Here is a 19,507-nt window from a genome sequence, read left to right on the forward strand (position 1 = left end):
ACATTTCAGTACAATCAACTTTTAAAAGTGCATGTACCATTATATGACCCCTTTAAGTGAGATTTAGATAAAGGTTAATGTACATGTACATGTAAACATTAGAAATCAACAATTAAAGATCCAATAACCTATACAGTACCATACAGTATATTTTGCATCACTAATAAATAGTGTTACAAGGTTCTATTTAGGTTGGGATGCTTGCTGCTTTAGAAGATGGCAGTTTATGTAGACAGCAAGGCAGATCAATAAACAGAGTATATGCACTCTGGGATTTCTCTGAATAAATGCTCTTTAATCTTGTGCTCAGTTCTGTACTGTGCAAATTACAGTGTGCTTTTGCAAGAAATTGTACAATCAAGAATCACGTTTACAGCTGTTTTATGTGTGTGTTTTGCATAGAAGGTCATTCCGCCCCAGATCCTCTCTGTCCCGTGTCTCAGAAACCAGCAGAGGCAGAGAACGTGTTCTCCACTCCCTCCTCTGAGTTAAATTTAGCTCCTGCCTTCTGTAGATGCACTGCCTGTGTGTTTGAGAGAATCTGTGGATATTGAAGTGTTGTACAGAGAAGGGAGAGCATTTGTTCTGCTATTGGTGTCTTTAGGTTGATGGTTACTGGACGTCAGGTGTTCTGACTGGTCTGTGCTGGTCCAGGAACCAGCTTCTAAATGCTTTGTGGTGCCATTGATTTTTCCAATCTGTGCTACAATAAAAGCAGTAAGCTACTCAGATTTATGGGGGATATTCCATGGTTAAGTGCTAAGACCTTAAATGCCTCGTTTCTTTCGTAAAACAGTGGCAACGGTTTGCAAAAAAAAAAAAATCTACTGACATACCCTCTCCCCGCTTCTGGTCAGACGGGATGCATTTGCCATTTCTGACAGTATGCTGTAAGTAGTTGGATTAATATGGTAAAATTTTAGGTCTAATGTTTATAAATGGCAGTTCCTGGACATGAGGCGAGATTATCTATAGTCAGTGCAACCACTCACTCTTGAGATCAAAACATTTGTTGATGTTTTCTTCTGTTACGGATTTTATTTTCAGCGTTGAAGCAGCCTGGTAAACCATGCACGGCATTACAATTTATCCTGCACTAAGACGGAATGAAGATTTGTTGGGACAGGTGGCTAAAATGTTTGATAACTTATCTTAATACCTCATTTGGGCCTGTAAATTGTATAAATAAATTTAGTCAATAAAGTAATTGTTAAAAGTTTTTCAGTTTAAACAATGATTTTGTGTATTCTTACCGTTCATTTTAAATGAATTACATTACATGGTCAAAATTGCTACATTAAAATTTCAGTGATAGTCTCGCTCAGTGAAAAAAGACATGGTTTGAAATTGCCTGTTTTTTTACGTCACAAACTACCTTGTGACCAATCACGTCAACTTAAGCAGGGATGTCTCAAGAGAATCCAGGTTATCCTGGTATGTTTTTCTATTGATATTAAATACCAGGTTCTTTTAGCAACATAGCTGGTGAATTATGTATATGATATATATTACAATGTGGTGATGAACTATATGCCTTTCTTTACTGAAGTATGATGTTCTAATTATAGATCCAATAATCTGCAAATTCATGGAACCATAGTTACTTTCAAGCTATTTTAAGGCATCAATAATAAATATAAAAAAAAATTATTTTGTTGATCAAAAATTAGTTTTAAGGGATTAAATTATTGACTCCAGGGGGACTTTAACAAATTGTTTTGGAACACCTCGTCATGCACAAGACGCTGTAAAAGACGTAAGATGCGAGCACGACGGTTAAACACTTCCGTCTAGTGCATAATTACATTGAAAAACAATGGAAAAGTAGCACAGTGGAATGGAAAAACGTTCTGTGTGAATGGCCCCTATGTCATGTAGAATTTCCCACTGTCTTCTCTACTTCCTGCCCTCGGGTTAACCTGCGCCATGGCTGCAGAAATGTTTCATTCTGCATTCAAAACAAGCTGAAGGATTTAACCCCCATCACATCTCACCCTGAGAATTAATATTCTGTAATGTTGTATTATCTTTAGAGATGCTTAAGCGCTTACAGACCACATTGATCTCAAAATTTCAATTTCATCTGGACTGATCTAATCCACTCACTGTGATGTCCCTATGACCTACAAAACACACCCTCATATTGTGTCCCTTGTGTATGTAGTAGTGCACATTTGGATCCGTCATTCCTTCCTCATCTCACATCTCACACAGGATAGGGAAAATGTTTTTTCCAAGTGTCCACTAGCTTGTTTCCATTCCCTTGGGGCAGTGAGTGTGTGAGTGTGAGTGTGAGTGTGAGTGTGTGTGTGTGTGTGTGTGAGAGAGAGAGAGAGAGCGAGAGAGAGAGAGAGAGAGAGAGAGAGAGAGAGAGAGAGAGAGAGAGAGAGAGAGAGAGAGAGAGAGAGAGAGAGAGAGAGAGAGAGAGAGAGAGAGAGAGAGAGAGAGAGAGAGAGAGAGAGAGAGAGAGAGAGAGAGAGAGAGAGAGAGAGAGAGAGAGAGAGAGAGAGAGAGAGAGAGAGAGAGAGAGCGAAGCTGGTTTCTTAATGCATTATTAGTGATATTTGTGCTCATTTTCACTGCACACATGCCCATGTTGTCAGGGTAAGACTTCACTGTCTGCCCTTTTCTATTAGTAAGTCATGTACAGTATGTGTATACGTCTGCATATATGGAGCTTGAAAGTGACAGTGCATGCATAGCTGTTGGGCCTGACTGGGTCAGCAATGTGTGTGTGTGTGTGTGTCTGTCATGAGTTATGTCAGCATATACAGCTGGTACAGTAGAACTGCATCTATGAAATACAAACCCAGCACATGAAAAAAAAAAAAAAAAAACATTTTGACACCAGTGAAACCCAACAAGAACCTGTGACCTTGCAAAGCGAATATATTTTTTTAATGTATTAAATTAGATTTATTTAAATATATTGGAAAAGTGTAACCCAGAATATGTTTATATTTTGCATTTAGAAGATGTTTCTGGTTTTACATATATTTATGTCCCTGTATCCCCCGCCCCAGACTATCACAGGGAAAGGGAAACTTGAATGATTCTTTTATGCTGTTTTTGATAGTTTTTTTAGCTTCTACTTTTGTTTTTTTACTACAATGGCTACTGTGATGCCCCATTTGCATTTTTAATGTATATAATTCACTGAATTTCCAATCTTGCCATAATATACTGTACACTCACAGAGAGAAAAACGTGCATTCGCTAGTGTCAGGCTGGAGGGATTATGTGTATCGCGCATGAGGATGGACATGCATCTGTGTCTTCTGATTAGACACAGCCTGGCAGGACAGAACCTGATAGAACACAGAGTAATATTTCCAAAGTCTCTGGCACTTCAGGCATGTGTTCTCCTGGAAAAACTCAACGAGGCTAATCTGAGGACAGGCAGGTGACATGCAACCGGTACTATTTGCCATGTTATAAGTGTAGAAAGGTGCAACAATTTTGCATGTCTGCATACGTGTGGAAATGCGTGCACAAGTCCAATTAGACTCATCTTGTGTGGTATTTATCTGATTAAAAAAATAACGCTCAATAAAAAGAGTTGTGTGGAACTGCATGCTTTGCAGGCAGTAAAAAATAAAGCTCTTAGCTCAGCAGTTAACAGCGCATCGCATCTAAAACCACACGTTACTATTACAGTAAGGCACTATAGAGATTCTCTAGCGTAAAACTGTTGGATGTTTGTAATATCTGGAGAGACCTTTGAGAGTCTCAGAGATTCCACTCCAGATGGATGTCAGTTGAGTTTGCTTCTAAACGAAGGTTGCTTAATTAGCCTGCTGTGCAAGTGTTGAGTGTGTTTAATTGGACTGCTAATTCAGCACTCTGAGCTTTGGCAGACAGCCTACTCTGTTCCTACAACAAACCGCACACACAACCATCAACCCTCCCATGGAACTGTTGGCATCGGGGCATGTTTTCCAGTCGACTTTGGCACTCACTCTTGCCCACTTGGGTGGCACTAAGATTCCCGGCCCCCGATTCCTGGATGGCAGTTTGAGTTGTTTTGAACTCTTTCTACTACTCAAGTACTGCATTTGTTCTGGATGTGTTAGTAATGATTATTATTATTTTGTTTATTGTTTTACCATGTCATACCTTAAATATGCATTTTTATTACTTTTTATTTATAATATCAATTTATATTTTTTACTAATTTTAACGATAAATAGTCTAGTAATTTATATGATAATACATTTTAATTATTTAATACTTTTTTTATACGTTATATACATTTTGTCGTTTAAGTTTTATCATAGTAAAGTGGTCAATGATGCAGTAAGCCCTATGTTATGGTCCATGCAAAGGCACTGGTTTTATTTCTTGCCAGAAATCTAGTTTACACACACACTTTTGGCCCCTTGCTGAGTGTTTTGTTGTTGTTGCTGCTTTTGTGGTTGTGGTCTGTGCTAGACTGTCTGTCTATTTATAGTTCAGACATCAGTAAATCCACCTCAGAAATGCAACTCTAGCTTAAACATCCTCTTTACCTCATAGTCTAATAAAAGCTTAAATGGGATCTCTGTAATATTCTCTAATGGAGCCTGTGTACATTTATCTATTTGTGTGTGTGTGTGTGTGTGTGTGTGTGTGTGCGTGTGCGTGTGCGTGTGTGTGTGTGTGTGTGTGTGTGTGTGTGTGTGTGTGTGTGTGTGTGTGGTTTGCACCCTGTTGACTTTAATGGGGCAAGTTTTAAACCTGCTTTTAGCCTCTTAACATCCTTGATGTGTCATTACAAATGCACAGCTAATGTGAGTGATTCCTTCAGAGTGATCACGGGTAAATCTGACTGCATAGTAGATGTGAAAGATATTAATAAAAATGATGTTATTTCAGCCAGCGCTCATACCTGTATTTTCTTCCTGTTTTCGGTCGAAGTCCATAGTAATCGGTTGTCGAGTTCACGCGCGTGATCATAGGTAACTAAACCTATGCGTGTGAACTCGACAACCGATTACTATGGGCTTCAACCGAAAATACAGGTATGAGCGCTGGCTGAAATAACATCATTTTTATTAATATCTATCACATCTACTGCAGTCAGATTCACCCGTGTTCACTCTGAAGGAATCACTCACATGACCTGTGCACTTGTAATGACACATCAAGGATGTTAAGAGGCTAAAAGCAGGTTTAAAACTTGCCCCATTGAAGTCAACAGGGTGCAAATTTAAAAAAGAGGATAACATGGTGTAGGCAACACCGATTTTTGACGTTGTTCTCTGTACTGACAGCACTCCAAATTTACACAAAAATGAGCTCGATGTTAAAATTGACCGGAGTTCTCCTTTAAAACAAGATAAATTTACAAGATATTTTATAAAGTGATTTGTGCAAGAACTTAATACTTAATTCAAAATATATTCTCTGAAAATGTCTACTAATTTAATACATTATTAATCACGTTTTAAGAATGTTTAGATATTTAATTGGAAACAGGACAAACATACTGATTAAGAAATTAACAGTTTTGTTCATTTCAACTGGCCATCACATGAGAACCATCTTGTCTCTGGCCCTTCTGGCATCTGTGAGATCCACCATGAGAGTTTTGGAGGGCCCTGAGGGGGCTGATTTAGAGAAGGAGGGGAGGTCGTGATCCAGCAGGATATTTTGTCCCACTCAGCCTCAGGGGAAAACAGTTGCTCTGGGTGGCCAACACAAACAGTGGGCTCTGCAGGATAGTAAACTCTCACATACACATAAACAGATTTCCTCTGCGTCCATTAGTCATTGTTTCGACCCGGCCCAACCCCTCAGCCTCAGTAATCCTCACCTCTATGATAATAATCTCACACCATTAGTAAGTACTTTAGGAATCAATTTAAACAACTCTGGGGATAAAAACAATGCATTGGCATGTTTATGTTGTGGAAGAGAGATCCGAAGATGGGACGCTCTAGGCAGGGCAGGATTTGACTGAGGCTCCACACATCCTTTGACCCATTTTACATAGCCTCTCTGTTGAGGTGACCAATGCTGCTGATGAGACTGATGACATTAGTGACTCATTGCTGATGTGTCTAGAATACATTCTTCATGTAAGGTAACTCTAAAAGAAGCTGATCTTTCCTTTTCTTTCCTTGAACATTTGGGTACAGCATAACATAATTTTTTATTTTATTTTTTTAACGGCTTGTTCATTCGGATCTTTTAACTAACATTAGTCTAAGCCAAACAAAATGTTGAACTTGTTAAAGCATCCGAATATCATGTCAGGATGTCAATTTTGAGCAAACCTCTAAAGTTAAACCAGATTTTTTTTTTCCTTTTACCAAACTTTTCATGATTTTCATCACCTCTCAGAATCTGGCCCCAGATTAAAAACATTCCCCACAGGAAAAACAGCCACAAACCACAAATAAGGTCAATGAAAACAGCACCATCTGGCAGGCAGCTTCTTCCTAATCTTGATGTCTCTCATTTTAAAACTGGTGAGGGAAATGGTTCCAGAGCAACAGGGGGTCTACAGAAGTTCAGAAGCAGCAGGGAAAAGTCAGTTTTAGGATTTTGGGCATGTTTGGGATTAGGGGGAAGTCTGAGGAGGACTTTTTTGGGGGAGTTTTTCCAGTCTAAAAGATCTCTACATGGTTACAGAAGAAAAAAGGAGAAGGAAATAGTGTTGTATGAACTGGAATCATGAAGGGGATTTCCTTCTAGATCATGTTTTGACAGAGCTGACCCTTGATGTGCAGAGAAGCCTCTATACTGAAAGTTAGATACGTCCATCTGACCTTGTGGCCCTGCATTCCTCCGCCGTCACTGAACGACCACAACCCTGTAATTATTTACCCACACTGATATCCACACACACATGCTTTTCTCTCCACCACTGGCAAAAGAGAACATTTTCGTGGGCGAAATCCAGTTAGGAATCCACACAATCTGGAATTTCACATGAGGGTGAAAGATTTCCTCATGCTGATTTTGTAACGGGTTTGGTCACAGGTTCTGTCCTGTCAAGTTGGTCACACATTCGCCACGCTGATCAACAGAAAGATGCTTGGTTAGAACGTGACTTCTGTGTGAGCTGTGTTTCACACATCGCTACACTATTGACAATGGACCTTTTTTTGCCCATGAAATGTGGCTATGATTTGCTGCTATGTTAATCTAAAAAAAAACACATTCAACATTTAAGTCATATTATGTGACTCAAGAGTTGACTCAAATGTGTAAAGTAAACGTATTTTGAAAGGAAAAGGAAGGGGGGAAAAGCCTTATCCAGACAAGGGTAGAAAAACTGAGTTGCCGTTCTTAAGTCCCGGTTTCCCATTGATTCTGTGAATGTCTGTCTGTCCTAATTCTATCCCATTACACGCCCCTACTCAATGGCATGTTTGCTGTCAAAAACAGGTCTGCTGTTGTGATTGGCTGCTCTCCGTAAGGCATTTGGAGGTTGATTTGTCCGGATTTTTGTGGGACAAGTGAAGGACACATTTTGCTATACATTCTTGCATTCTGGACGATTTTGAAAAAGTAGTACAGGACGCCAGAGGCCAGTGACTCCCTCTGACGCCCACTGGCCTCTAATATGAATATTCATTAGGGTCTCCTGAGGGGCCCCGGGGACTCATATGAATTCACTCTTTCACACAGATGAGCAGTTAGCTGTGTGATAACCACGCTAACATGGAGGGACGTTTGGGGCCACAAACAGGTTACACATTCAGACAAGTTTGCTCTTGATTTTTTTTTTGCAGGCCATATAGTGGCATATAAGTTTATTTATTTACTTAATACAGTGTCAGTTCAATACTTGTTAAAGCCACACCGCGGAACTTTTGCGGGCGCTAGGGGCACTAGCCCTGGAACTTTCACGTCGAGCGCCACTTAGAGGCCACAAGCGCCGCAGCACTGTCGCAAAAGTCTAGAAGACAGTATATCAGAGCCTATGGTCACGTGACGGCCGTAAAGCGATACGTTCTCCAGGTCACATGACCTGTTCAACGACGGTCCGTCTCCTCCAAACTTACATAGGCGGTATTTCAAGAGGGCAGCCCTGCTCGGAGCATTAATAGTGTCAAACGCTGTATATTGGCCTGAGGAATCATTTAAAATAACTCGTATGCGTCAACTCTTTAGGTCACAAAGTCCACGGTGTGGCTTTAATTACCTTGTTGTTTACGATTATTAGAGGCTTTTATTCATTTTCCTTTCTGGTCCTCCTTAAGTGCATAAAACATAATTCACCTCACTAGGATTTATATAGAAATGATAAATGTGTGAGACCTCAGTGGCCATGCGCGTAATTTGCACGGGGGTTACGGGGGTTATGACCCCCCCAAAAAATCTGATCCAGCTAATATAACCCCCCCAATATCATCACATCATTCAGATTAAAATAAATATGAAATATTCCGAATGAATACTTTTGTTCGTTTTCTTAATTTCATTTGCCAGCAAGAAAGATAGTATCATATTTTAAATAATCTGTAATGTACCCCCCGCCCACCGCACCGCCGACCACTTGGTATTACCCAACCCGCTTTCTCGACCAAGTTTGTTTGTTCACTATTTTGCGCAGTCGCTGGGATGAATGGTTGGAGAAAGCTGACGGTGCATGCTAACGGATGGAAAGATGAAAAAGGACACTGAAAGGCAGCCAGATAACGATTTTTCATTGTTGGTCGACACCATTTTTTACAGTCTATGGTCGACACCAGCCAAAAAGAGGAAAAATCCTGACCAAACGGAGGTGCGTTTCTCAAAGTGTGAGGCGGGGGCGCGGGCGCGTGCGCAGCCCACTGCTGGGGGGGAATAGAGACATGACAAATGGGGCGCGACAAACAGGTTTTGTGCCCATCTTTTTAATTCCTTTATTTATTGACCATACACTCAAAACAAAACAAAGACACATTTAAATGTAAGCCTTGCTTAACCTTTTTACACGTAAGTTTAAAAGTTTTTCAAGGCGACCGTTATTGATCGTAGTACCCAGCCAACATGTCCATGTGGGCCCCACATGGGTTTTCTCTGGGTTATATGGGTGTCATGTGGGCATGGGCTCAGAGTGGGCACTTTGATGGGGTTACTATGGGCCCCAGTTTGGTTTAGGTAGTGGGCTCCAGCTAGGCTGCCCATTATTGTTTATTTGTGGGTCTTGTCTGGGCCCCAATTGGGCTATATTAGACTAAATTTGTATTACTAATTTTGGTTTGTATTTATTTTAAAAGTACCTGCCATAATTGTGTATTGAAAATGAAAAACATTTAAAAATATTTGACTAAGTTTTTTTAATTTGATATAATACAAAATGCACATCATGTTTGTCAAATAATTATTTTTGTGTGTGTGTGTGTGTGTGTGTGTGTAAATTTCATGGCCTTATAAAACACTTATTTTGTATTATGTGCAAAAAAGTGCTTAAAACTATATTTTCTAAAAGAGTAAAGCACTTGCATCATACTGTCCCCTCCCCCACAAGCTATAATGATTGCCTCCTCCCGCCTTTACATTCAAACTAACAAAAAAAAAAAAACCAACGGTCTCCTTCTCTCCTGGACAAGTTTCTTCTAGACATCACCGTCAAATCTCCTGTTTAACACTACCAAGGTAAGATATGTATACGTTTTATTTTGTATTAACTTTGTTTTACTTAACATTTTATAAAACTAGATATTTCGGAATCAATAGAGCTAACATTTAACGAACATTAACGAAGGTTAGCGAGCCGAGCTCAAACAACTAGTTAAGCTAACTAAAATGAAGTTGGTTAACCAGCAAATTTTATACAATAATGTGTTCGCGCCGACTTTTCACCCTTTTACACGCTTTACCGTATTTTTCATAATCGTTCGGTCTCATAATAATGACCGAGGCAGTATATCGTGCAAGAATGCGTCATTGCGCTTCTAGGCCTGTGCTTCGCAGCCGGTGAAAACCCGGCTTAAAGTCCCATAAAATGATGCATACTACCCGTACACTCAGTTTAAGTATTCAGGAAAGTTTTATTTGAGGGACAGATCGAAATTGTTCGTCGTAGTTAAAGAAACATTAATAATTTGTGCTCATTCATGAACGATTCGTTTTTTGAATCGGTTCTTTTTAGTGAACCTGTTGAATAAAATCACAAAACTGTCAGAATGACTCATTTGAAGTCAATCAATTGACTCGCTGATTAGTGATCCGGTCAAGCAGTTCCTAATGCGATGTCTCCACATACAGAATGGATTGATACTGCTAGATGTAAGTTATCTTAATTATGTTATCTCAATTAATCAGTAGGCATATGTCGGTATTGATCGTTTAAAAAGTATCCTAAACTAATGTCATAGTTGTGCTGTGCCTTTAGGTTAATCAGGTAAAAAGAGATAAGTAATTTATTTTAATCTTTTCATTTTTGTACATTATTAACAATGGTAATGCATGAAGAAACATTACGCTGATGTACAGTACAGGTCAAAATTTGGAAACATTACGATTTTTTATATTTTTGAAAGAAGTCTCTAATGCTTATCAAGGCTGTGTTTATTTGATCAAAAATACAGAAAAAACAGTAATATTGTGAAATATTATTACAACTTAAAATAATAGTTTTCTATTTGAATATACTTTAAAAAATAATTTATTCCAGTGATGCAAAGCTGAATTTTCAGCATCATTACTCCAGTCTATCACATGATCCTTCAGAAATCATTCTAATATTCTGATTTATTATGAGTGTTGTAAACAGTTCTGCTGCCTAAAATATTTGATGAATAAAAGGTTAAAAAGAACTGCATTTATTCAAAATAAAAAATAAATATTTTCTAATAATATAAATCTTCTTTACTATCACTTTTTATCAATTTAACACATCCTTGCTGAATAAAAGTATTGATTTTTTTTTTAAAAAGAAAGAAAAAAATGACTGACCCCAAATTACTGACCAGTAGTCTATATTGTTATTACAAAAGATTTCTATTTTGAAAACATTTTTGTATTTTATTTTTTTACTTTTTATTTATCAAAGTATCCTAAAAAAGTATCACAGGTTATGAAAAAATATTAAGCAGCAGAACTGTTTCCAACTTTGATAATGAATCATCATATTAGAATGATTTCTAAAGGATCATGTGATAGACTGGAGTAATGATCCTGAAAATTCAGCTTTGATCACAGAAATAAATGATAATTTAAAGTATAATAAATTGAAAACCAATTCTTTTAAATTGTAATAATATATCACATCATTAAATTTCTGTATTTTTGATCAAATAAATGCAGGCTTGATGAGCAGAAGAAACTTCTTTCAAAAACAATAAAAATAGTAATGTTTCCAAACTTTTGACCTGTACTGTACATTTTCACTTATCACAGGACTCATGTTGTTTTAAATCATTTGTTAATTATTTTTAATTCTGCTTTTTAATCTACTGCTGTTAAATTTCAGATTCCTTTTTATTTAATTTTTTGAGAAAATGGAGAATGACTGCTCGCAGCGGACAAAAAGGCGAAGAATACAGTCTAAAGTGGCAGAGCACATAGATCTAGTCAAAGATTATGTTTCGTCTTGTACTAACAGAGCTGTGTCTCCTACACTAATAGACGAGTTAGACAGTGAAACATACTATGATTCTTTTGAGACCCTTGATGGGCTTTTGCATCCTTCTGACAGAAACTCTGCTGCTTCACTTGAGGACGCTGACAATTCATTTGATTACAGTGATGATGATGACGACGATGATAGGCCCTCGGTTCAGATTTGTACCACAAATCCCAACATGGATCGTTTTGAGTACCCATGCCCATCTCTGAATAATGACAGCGATGACAAAGAAACCAGTGATTCTGACCCTTCAGATGATATTAAAGGTTTTGCAGAATGGGCAACACAGTTTAATATTTCTCACTCTGCGCTGTCAGCTTTGCAGAAAATACTGAGGAGCAAAGGTCTAAACATTCCAATGGATCCAAGGACTTTGCTTTCCACAGATCACGAATGTCAAGTAAAATACATTGCAGGTGGATGCTACTACCATTTTGGAGTTGCAAATGCATTAATGGCAGAGTTGAATTCTACATGTGACTTAAATGAACTGATTGATTCCCTTACACTTCATGTAAATATAGATGGGTTGCCCCTTTTTAGAAGTTCTGCAGTGAACCTGTGGCCCATTCTTGGTCGGATTAAGGAACTTGAGAATTCTAGTGTATTTTTAATCGGATTGTATTCAGGTTCTGGCAAACCGTCTTCAGTGCATGACTATCTAAAGGAATTTGTTGATGATTTGAAAGTTGTCATTCAAGAAGGATTACATTTTAATGGGAAACATTACAAAATTGCACCGCCCGAGGCCTTTATCTGTGATGCACCGGCCAGGGCTTTCCTCAAGTGTGTTAAAGGTCACTCGGGGTACAACGCCTGTGAACGTTGTAAACAGACAGGTGTGTATGTGAAAGGTAGAATGACATATCCAGACAGGACTGCAGAGCTTAGAAGTGACTATGAGTTTGAAGAAATGATTGATGAAGATCACCACACAGGAGTTTCTCCACTAAAAGGTTTAGGTGTTGGTCTAGTTTCAAGCTTTGTGTTAGACTACATGCATCTTGTGTGTTTAGGTGTTGTAAGAAAGCTTATTTATTTGTGGATTAAGGGTCCTTTAAATTGTAGAGTGTCAGCACATATTCTTTCTGTAATTTCACAACACATGACCTCAGTTAGGCTGCACATACCAAAGACCTTCTCCAGGAAACCCAGATCTTTGTTTGAAGTGGCCATGTGGAAAGCCACAGAATTCAGATTATTTCTATTGTATACTGGACCTGTTGTGTTGCGTAATAATTTACCACAAAATTTATACCAACATTTCATGCTCCTGTCTGTAGCAATGAGAATTCTTCTCAGTCCGGATTTATGTTCAGAATTTTCTGAATATGCAAATCAGTTACTTCAAGATTTTGTTGACATTTTTTCCAAAATATATGGTCCTGAGTTTATTGTGTATAATGTACATAACTTAATTCATCTAGCGGAGGATGCAAGGAAACATGGACCTCTTGATCTAATTTCATGTTTCCCATTTGAGAACTTTTTAGGTAAAGTCAAAAAGATGGTACGGAGGCCACAGCATCCGGTGCAGCAAGTTGTAAAACGTGTACATGAAAAACAAAAAGTGAAGGCAAATATACAGGTGGATAGTTTACTAAGTCAACATAAAAAACTCCATCTCTCTGGACCATTACCTCAAGGATTTGAAGCGTGCAAGCAGTTCAAACAGTACTACGGAGAAAATATTTTCATTTCATGTGGAATAGGTGACAATTGTTTTGTTTTGAATGGACAAGTGTGCCTTGTAAGCAATATATTGTACAGTTTGTCTGGGGACACATATGTAGTGTGTGATTCTTTTTCAAATGTGGACATTTTTTATGATTACCCTATTGACTCTTCAGCTCTGGGAATCAAACTTGTACATGGATTACGTGGACAACTGCAAGTTTTTCCTGTGGCTGAGTGCACAAAAAAAATGGTCCTTTTACCATATAATGGAGCATTTGTAGCCTTGCCTCTGCTACATGACTGCTAATATTGTGGATTACATTTGTTTAGTAAAATGCTGCCCTTTGTGGTTGTGGAATTTCTGGATTCACGGACTGTGGCTATTATACCAAGAAATTGGTTTACCGGGCCAGAGGAAGAGGAGTGTTACTGGCCACCTTCCTCCACTGTCAATGTTGATCGATGTGTTAGAGAGGGAAGAGAACCACAAGAAGATTGGACGAAATTCCAAGTGCGAGTTTTGGGAAAAGCTGGTAAGTGGTAATGTTATAATTTTAGATTAATCGATTTTTTGTAATACCCATGTTATAGTAACTTAAAATGTGTGTGGAAAATGTTTACGTGAATGGAAAAGCTTAAATGTTCAGTTAATCTTTTTCACATTTCCTTAGCTGACTACACAGCTGCCAGAACAAAGCTGCGTAAAGCTGAAGTGACTTCAGATCTTCAGACAGATCCAGAACCAGAAAGAGCCAAGCGTAAAAGAAAGTAAGATTAATTATGTTGTACAATCATGATTATTCAGATGCGTGGTTTTACATTAGGAATACAGATACTGAATGATTATATAAATGGAATGTTCACCCCAAAACTATGGGTGTCTCTCAAGCAGTATGTAGTTTAGTAGTCAGGGCACTGATCAAAGAATCTGCCTTTTTAGAGGTCATCGGTAACACTTTACTATACGGGTGCACTAATATGCATTAATTCATGCTAAACTAATGCACAGATAATCATGTTTAATAGTGGTGATTGACTATTAATAGTCAACACATGATTATCTGTGCATGAAAGCATGAACTAATGCATATCAGTGCACCTGTATTGTAAAGGCCATTTCAATTGTCAAGAATCAAAATCCTTCTACTGCACTGAAATGACCGGTCGCAAAATTCACCTCAAAACCAGGTTCTTGTATAAAATTTGCTCTTTTGATATTATGTCTACCCTTATGCTTCTTAGTCTATATGTAGTGACGGTAAAACATTTTCCCTGTGTTTTAGACGCAAATTTATTGATCCCGACTCAGACAGTGAAGAAGGTCCAGAAATGGCTGCTCCACCACCCCCAAGAAGGCTTCTAATAAAAGGACTTGGGAATCAGCGAACCGCTACACCACCTCCACCTCATCTTTTAAAAGTCAAGTCACCTTCATTTATATAGTGCTTTTACAAAACAGATAGTTTCAAAGCAGCTTTACAGTGATAATAGGAAATTAATAGAACAGAGATTGTTTTGGCTGTACAGTAGTTTTAGAAGAAAAAGTTATTGTTCATCTAAATTAAGTTTTTGATTGATTAATTTCCATTTTAAAAATTATTAACTTAGCTTACACAACACCGTTTTCAACTGGAACCCCCCCCCCCCCCCCCCCCGATAAACTTTTAATTCGTTCTGGCCGTTTATTTACATGATAATGATTAATAGGTTACAAAGTGCAAGTTTTTAAAAACAATACAGTTATAATCTCCGTGTAAACTTCAAAACGTTAATAGCTTAGGGTCTAACATGCATGTTGTAGATTTAGATGATTTAAGGAGTTTTGACAATTCTTCCTAAAGCAGTGATTTTTTTTTTTCCTCAGGGAGACTACAATGCATGCGATGCTGTATCTTATTTTCTTTCTCTTTTACAGGAAGCACAAACGCCAGGTCGCAGCACCCCAGCACAGACAAGTTCTACTAGTACTCCCTGCAGACCACTTCAGCCCAGTTCAGTCCAGGTCAGACCACTTCAGCCCAGTGGAACAGCAGTGAGGGATGGAATGTTCGTTCGTGTACTGACAATACTGGAAGAAATTAAAGATTGCCAAAAGGTACAGGGTAGCATGATACAGTGTCTTCTGCAGCAGAGAGAACAAAACTGTGTGGTTCCTGTCTTGCCTGAGGGAGTCCCCTTTCCATTGAAGAGTTTTACTGAAGTGGATGATCTGGAGTTGAAGCTCTGTGAGTCTGACTTCCAGAAAAATTTGGTAAGTGTTCTAGGTGTGTGCGATAAATTAAATCGTTGACAATTAAATGCCTCCACGATCTCTCTACAGAGAGTGTTGTGTTGTGATGCAGTGCACATTCTATCAGTTGTAGTTTTACCCCCAATTTCCACCGGCTGCGTTACGGCTCCGGCACGGCGGCGGAGTCAATAGGTTTCCATTAAAGTCAATGAGTGTATTTCCACTGAATGCGGTACAGCTGCGTTCCGACTCCGGCGATCCGCAGCCCTCCGGAGTAGATACGCAGAGCTTCTATTTTTGCCGGATGCCGGAGAGCTCCGCAGCAATTCAGCACTTATATTGCGCGATCATACGTGAATTTGCGAGATCTCGTGGGTCCTTGTGACTTCAGCTGTCAGTCATGACCGCAGCCGTTCCGCAACAAATACGGACCTGGTGGGTATTGACGGACGACGGAACACGGAGCTGTCACGCAGCGGAGCCGTTCCGCATCTGGTGGAAATTGGGGGTTATACTAGTCTAGATGGTCTCCCACGGACTAATCACTCCTGAGTTTTTTTCAGAATGGTCCTAGAGCAGTGTAAAACCAACTAGCCTAAATCGCGTCAACTTCAGGGTCCTTAGCACCGTCGGGTCCTAACAATATGCAAGTGACTTACTGCCTGACTAAATAACAACGGGGAATTAACTATTACACATATGCAAAGAACTATATGAATATATTAATGACTGTAAACATATTAATGACTGGCCTTCATTTTAGTACAATTATAACAAGCTCACTCTTCACTTGTTCCTGAAAAGGAGAAAATAAATGGGGAAATTTTTTAGCTGAACTGCTCTGTAAATTGCAAAATAGTCTTAAACACCATAAAAAAATAATAATTGTGGATCGTGATCCTGCCTGAAAAAAAATTGTGATACATTTTTGCCATATTCCCCACATAACCAAAGTTGTAGATGCAGAGGGTGGTTCTGTGTACATACTAGGTTAAGTTAACCCACTCTGTTTCCCTTAATGAACTGTTACCACTACATTTGTAATTTTGTTTCTTCTATATTTCTTTTCATCTCAACTTCAGGTCTCTGTCCTTGGGGACATTGGAGGGAGGAGCCTTGATGAGTGTGTCCGTAGAACTATGGCATTTTTGATGACGAATGACCTTGCCCGTCAATTGAACCTCACAGGGCGCCATGGAAAACGCTCGTTCAGGAGCCTACGTCTGTTTGATACTTTGCATGGTATATACATTTCAACATCCTTCATTTACATAGATTAGTAAAAACGCAAACGGTTTGGGGTCATTTTGTGTCAAATCAACCAGAAGTTCCTAGCTCAATGTTGATTTTGATCATTTTGTTTTCTGGTGATAAAAATGATTACTTAAAGGGAACCCTGAAGATTTGTATGGATTTTTAGATTACATCTGCGAATGTAAATTAGATATACAAAAACACTCTAAGGGCCCTATCTTGCACCCAGCACAATTGACTTTGTACACCGATGCATGTATCATATCATGTATCATTCCTATTTTGCACCCAACGCACAGCGGGCTTTTCCCTCCACAGACACACGTTGGTAAATTAGGGAATGAACTTTCGATCCCGGGGGCGGTTCAGCGAAAAGAGGAGGCGTGTTCCGGCGCAAACATTCCCTGGTGCTATTTTAAGGGCGCATGCTTGGCCATAATGTTGTGTGTGCACAACACGCATATACTTTGCTTCTCTCATCTACACAGATGCAGCAGTTTTCATTTTTGCAAATCATACATTATTACAAGATAAAGTATTAAAACAAGAGGGAAATCATTGTTGTGTCCATGACGATGATACTTGCGTTTCTGATCGTTAAAATAGGGCCCTAGACGTCAGGTTTATTTTTATAAAAAAAAATTTTTACGTTTGATGTTTGAATGAACAATATAAAAAAAATCACCAAATGTTTATGAAAATAAATAAAAACTGAGTTATCTATCTTGAACTTTTCATATATTAGCTGTATTGCGCTCAATATAGTGGTGTATTGCTGCAGTAGCACCCTTTCATTAAAATTAATTTATTATTTTGGTTCACAGGTAGCCTGAAACAGAACACTTTCTTGAGAACTGTCAGCAAGAAAGAGGTGGAGACAGCCCTCGGTAAATGGTTTACAAATGCTAGGGATAGAGATGGCAACCGTGCCTTGAGAGCCCAGCCAAACCTTGTGCGGAGAGCAGCACAGTCAGAGGTGTAAGTTACATAATTTATAACAAATAAAGGGAAAGCTAAATTGTTTGTTTTTCATTCAGTTAGTAGTCATTTTTAACATCTGTTAAGTTAAGTTAACCAATCAGAATCAAATATTCAACAGCACTGATTTTTAGGGGGCAAACTGCAAAGGAAGACCCTTATTGTATTTGTTAGGGGCCAATCATTGAGGGTGCATAGGCACCTATTAATTTTGGTAGTGTTCTTATTGTTATTAATGATCTTTATTATATTCCAATTTTCTTATTAGGGGTTCAAGCACCAAAATCTAGAATATCTATTGTATTTGCTCAGATTATTTTGGGGGGTATGAGCGTGAAGCATGATTATAATTTAGATTATACTCATGCATTTATTTAATGTTCATGTAAAACTGATTTTTTTGAAGTTCTGCTAAGATTTTTAAAGTATTTATTTGTCTTTTCTTTCTTTACTCTTTAGGTTTGAAGCTGAGGATTCTGTACTGGCACAGGACTGATCACTTTTATTTGAGGTTTCATCTTGAAGACAGTAACTTCAATAAAAGAAATGTTGATTTACACATTCTGAATTGAAGTCATTTTTTTTCCTGCAATTCAAATATTTTGTAATTTCTTAGATATTAAAATGTTAAAGTAACACAAATTGATGCATTTTTGGTTTGGGCAGGTACTGGTTAACAAAACAGTAACAAAGTTGGAGTGATTTGAAAGTTAATTTTGTAGTATAGCACATTTACTTAATCAGGTTTACTTAATAAATGGGGCCCACTGTGGTCCAGTGAGATCACCCATAAGGGCCCCATAAGGGTAATGTATGGGACCCACTTTCGGCCCATTAATATTATATAATTTGGGACCCAAGTGGGCCCATAAAATGAACTCCTACATGGGCCCAACTTGGAGCCCACTGTGTACCCATCATTAGCCCATATGGGCTAACACACATGGGGCCCATGTGGAGCCGATGGACAAATTTATCTGGGCCCCATTTGGGTGGCCCATGCAGGGCCCAAGTTACAGCCCATCAAAAGCCCACATGGGGCCCACATGGACATGTTGGCTGGGTAGCTAGGCTATCACTTTATGGTTCCCATGGAGACGCGTCATTCATTGCTTGTCACACCGCAGCCACAATAGCGCTGAATGAATGACTGATGATCTGCTTTTATTTCTTTTTATTCAAAATTTCACAAATTAGTTAGCTATAGCAGGATATATCTGATATTCCGATTGTCAAATATGTGCAAGTGGATGTGTTTTGTTGTTTAAACACCTTTATAACGATCGCGTTAGTTGTATGCGCAACGTATTTTAGGTAACAAAAATACGTAAATTATTAGGAATTTTTATTTTTTTTATATTTTTTGTTCTTTTTGCATGGAGTTTGCAAAGTGACAAAATGAATCAAAGCACAACTAACGTTAGTCCACACTTTCCAAGTTTCTGAATTTGAAGTTATCAGAGGCTAAATGCAAACACATTTTTTTTATCTACTTTTGAGTCTTATTTCATGCAAAGTGATAATATAATTGCACTTTCATTTTCTCTATTTGAAAGTTTTTAATGCTGTTATTTGATGTTAAGTTTTTAAAATGTGATGTTAATAAAATACATTTTAACAGATAAACTTAAAGATTTTGTTAGTGGATGGTGAGTTTTGGTGATGCCCACCAATATGTGAAATCTGTTCAGAATAAAGGTGCAAGCTGCACTCCAGTGTGCCACCCTATATTGTGTAATATTGAGAGTTGAATTGTGCATAATACATTTGCTGCATGTAGGTGCCAATACAGTGATGCAATTGATTAATCTTTAAGTTCT

General features: G+C 38.3%; 1 protein-coding gene across 2 annotated transcripts; it reads left to right on the plus strand.

The window, feature by feature from the left end:
• Positions 1 to 9,194: 9,194 nt before the first annotated feature.
• Positions 9,195 to 18,314, plus strand: LOC308683232 (uncharacterized protein). Of its 2 annotated transcripts, none has more exons than XM_081353584.1 (8): positions 9,195 to 9,573; positions 13,556 to 13,758; positions 13,897 to 13,993; positions 14,509 to 14,644; positions 15,141 to 15,476; positions 16,538 to 16,697; positions 17,534 to 17,687; positions 18,147 to 18,314. In XM_081353584.1, the coding sequence occupies exons 2-8, from the start codon at positions 13,560 to 13,562 to the stop codon at positions 18,181 to 18,183; spliced, it is 1,119 nt and encodes a 372-aa protein (XP_081209710.1). In that variant the 5' UTR covers positions 9,195 to 9,573; positions 13,556 to 13,559; the 3' UTR covers positions 18,184 to 18,314. The 2 variants fall into 2 exon arrangements, with proteins under 2 accessions (XP_081209710.1, XP_081209709.1); XM_081353583.1 differs by lacking the exon at positions 9,195 to 9,573 and adding an exon at positions 10,363 to 10,418 and having other exon boundaries at positions 11,320 to 13,758.
• The last annotated feature ends 1,193 nt before the right edge of the window (positions 18,315 to 19,507 follow it).

This window comes from Scardinius erythrophthalmus (genome assembly GCF_964197995.2).
Source record: "Scardinius erythrophthalmus genome assembly, chromosome: 23".
Classification (NCBI taxonomy): domain Eukaryota; kingdom Metazoa; phylum Chordata; class Actinopteri; order Cypriniformes; family Leuciscidae; genus Scardinius; species Scardinius erythrophthalmus.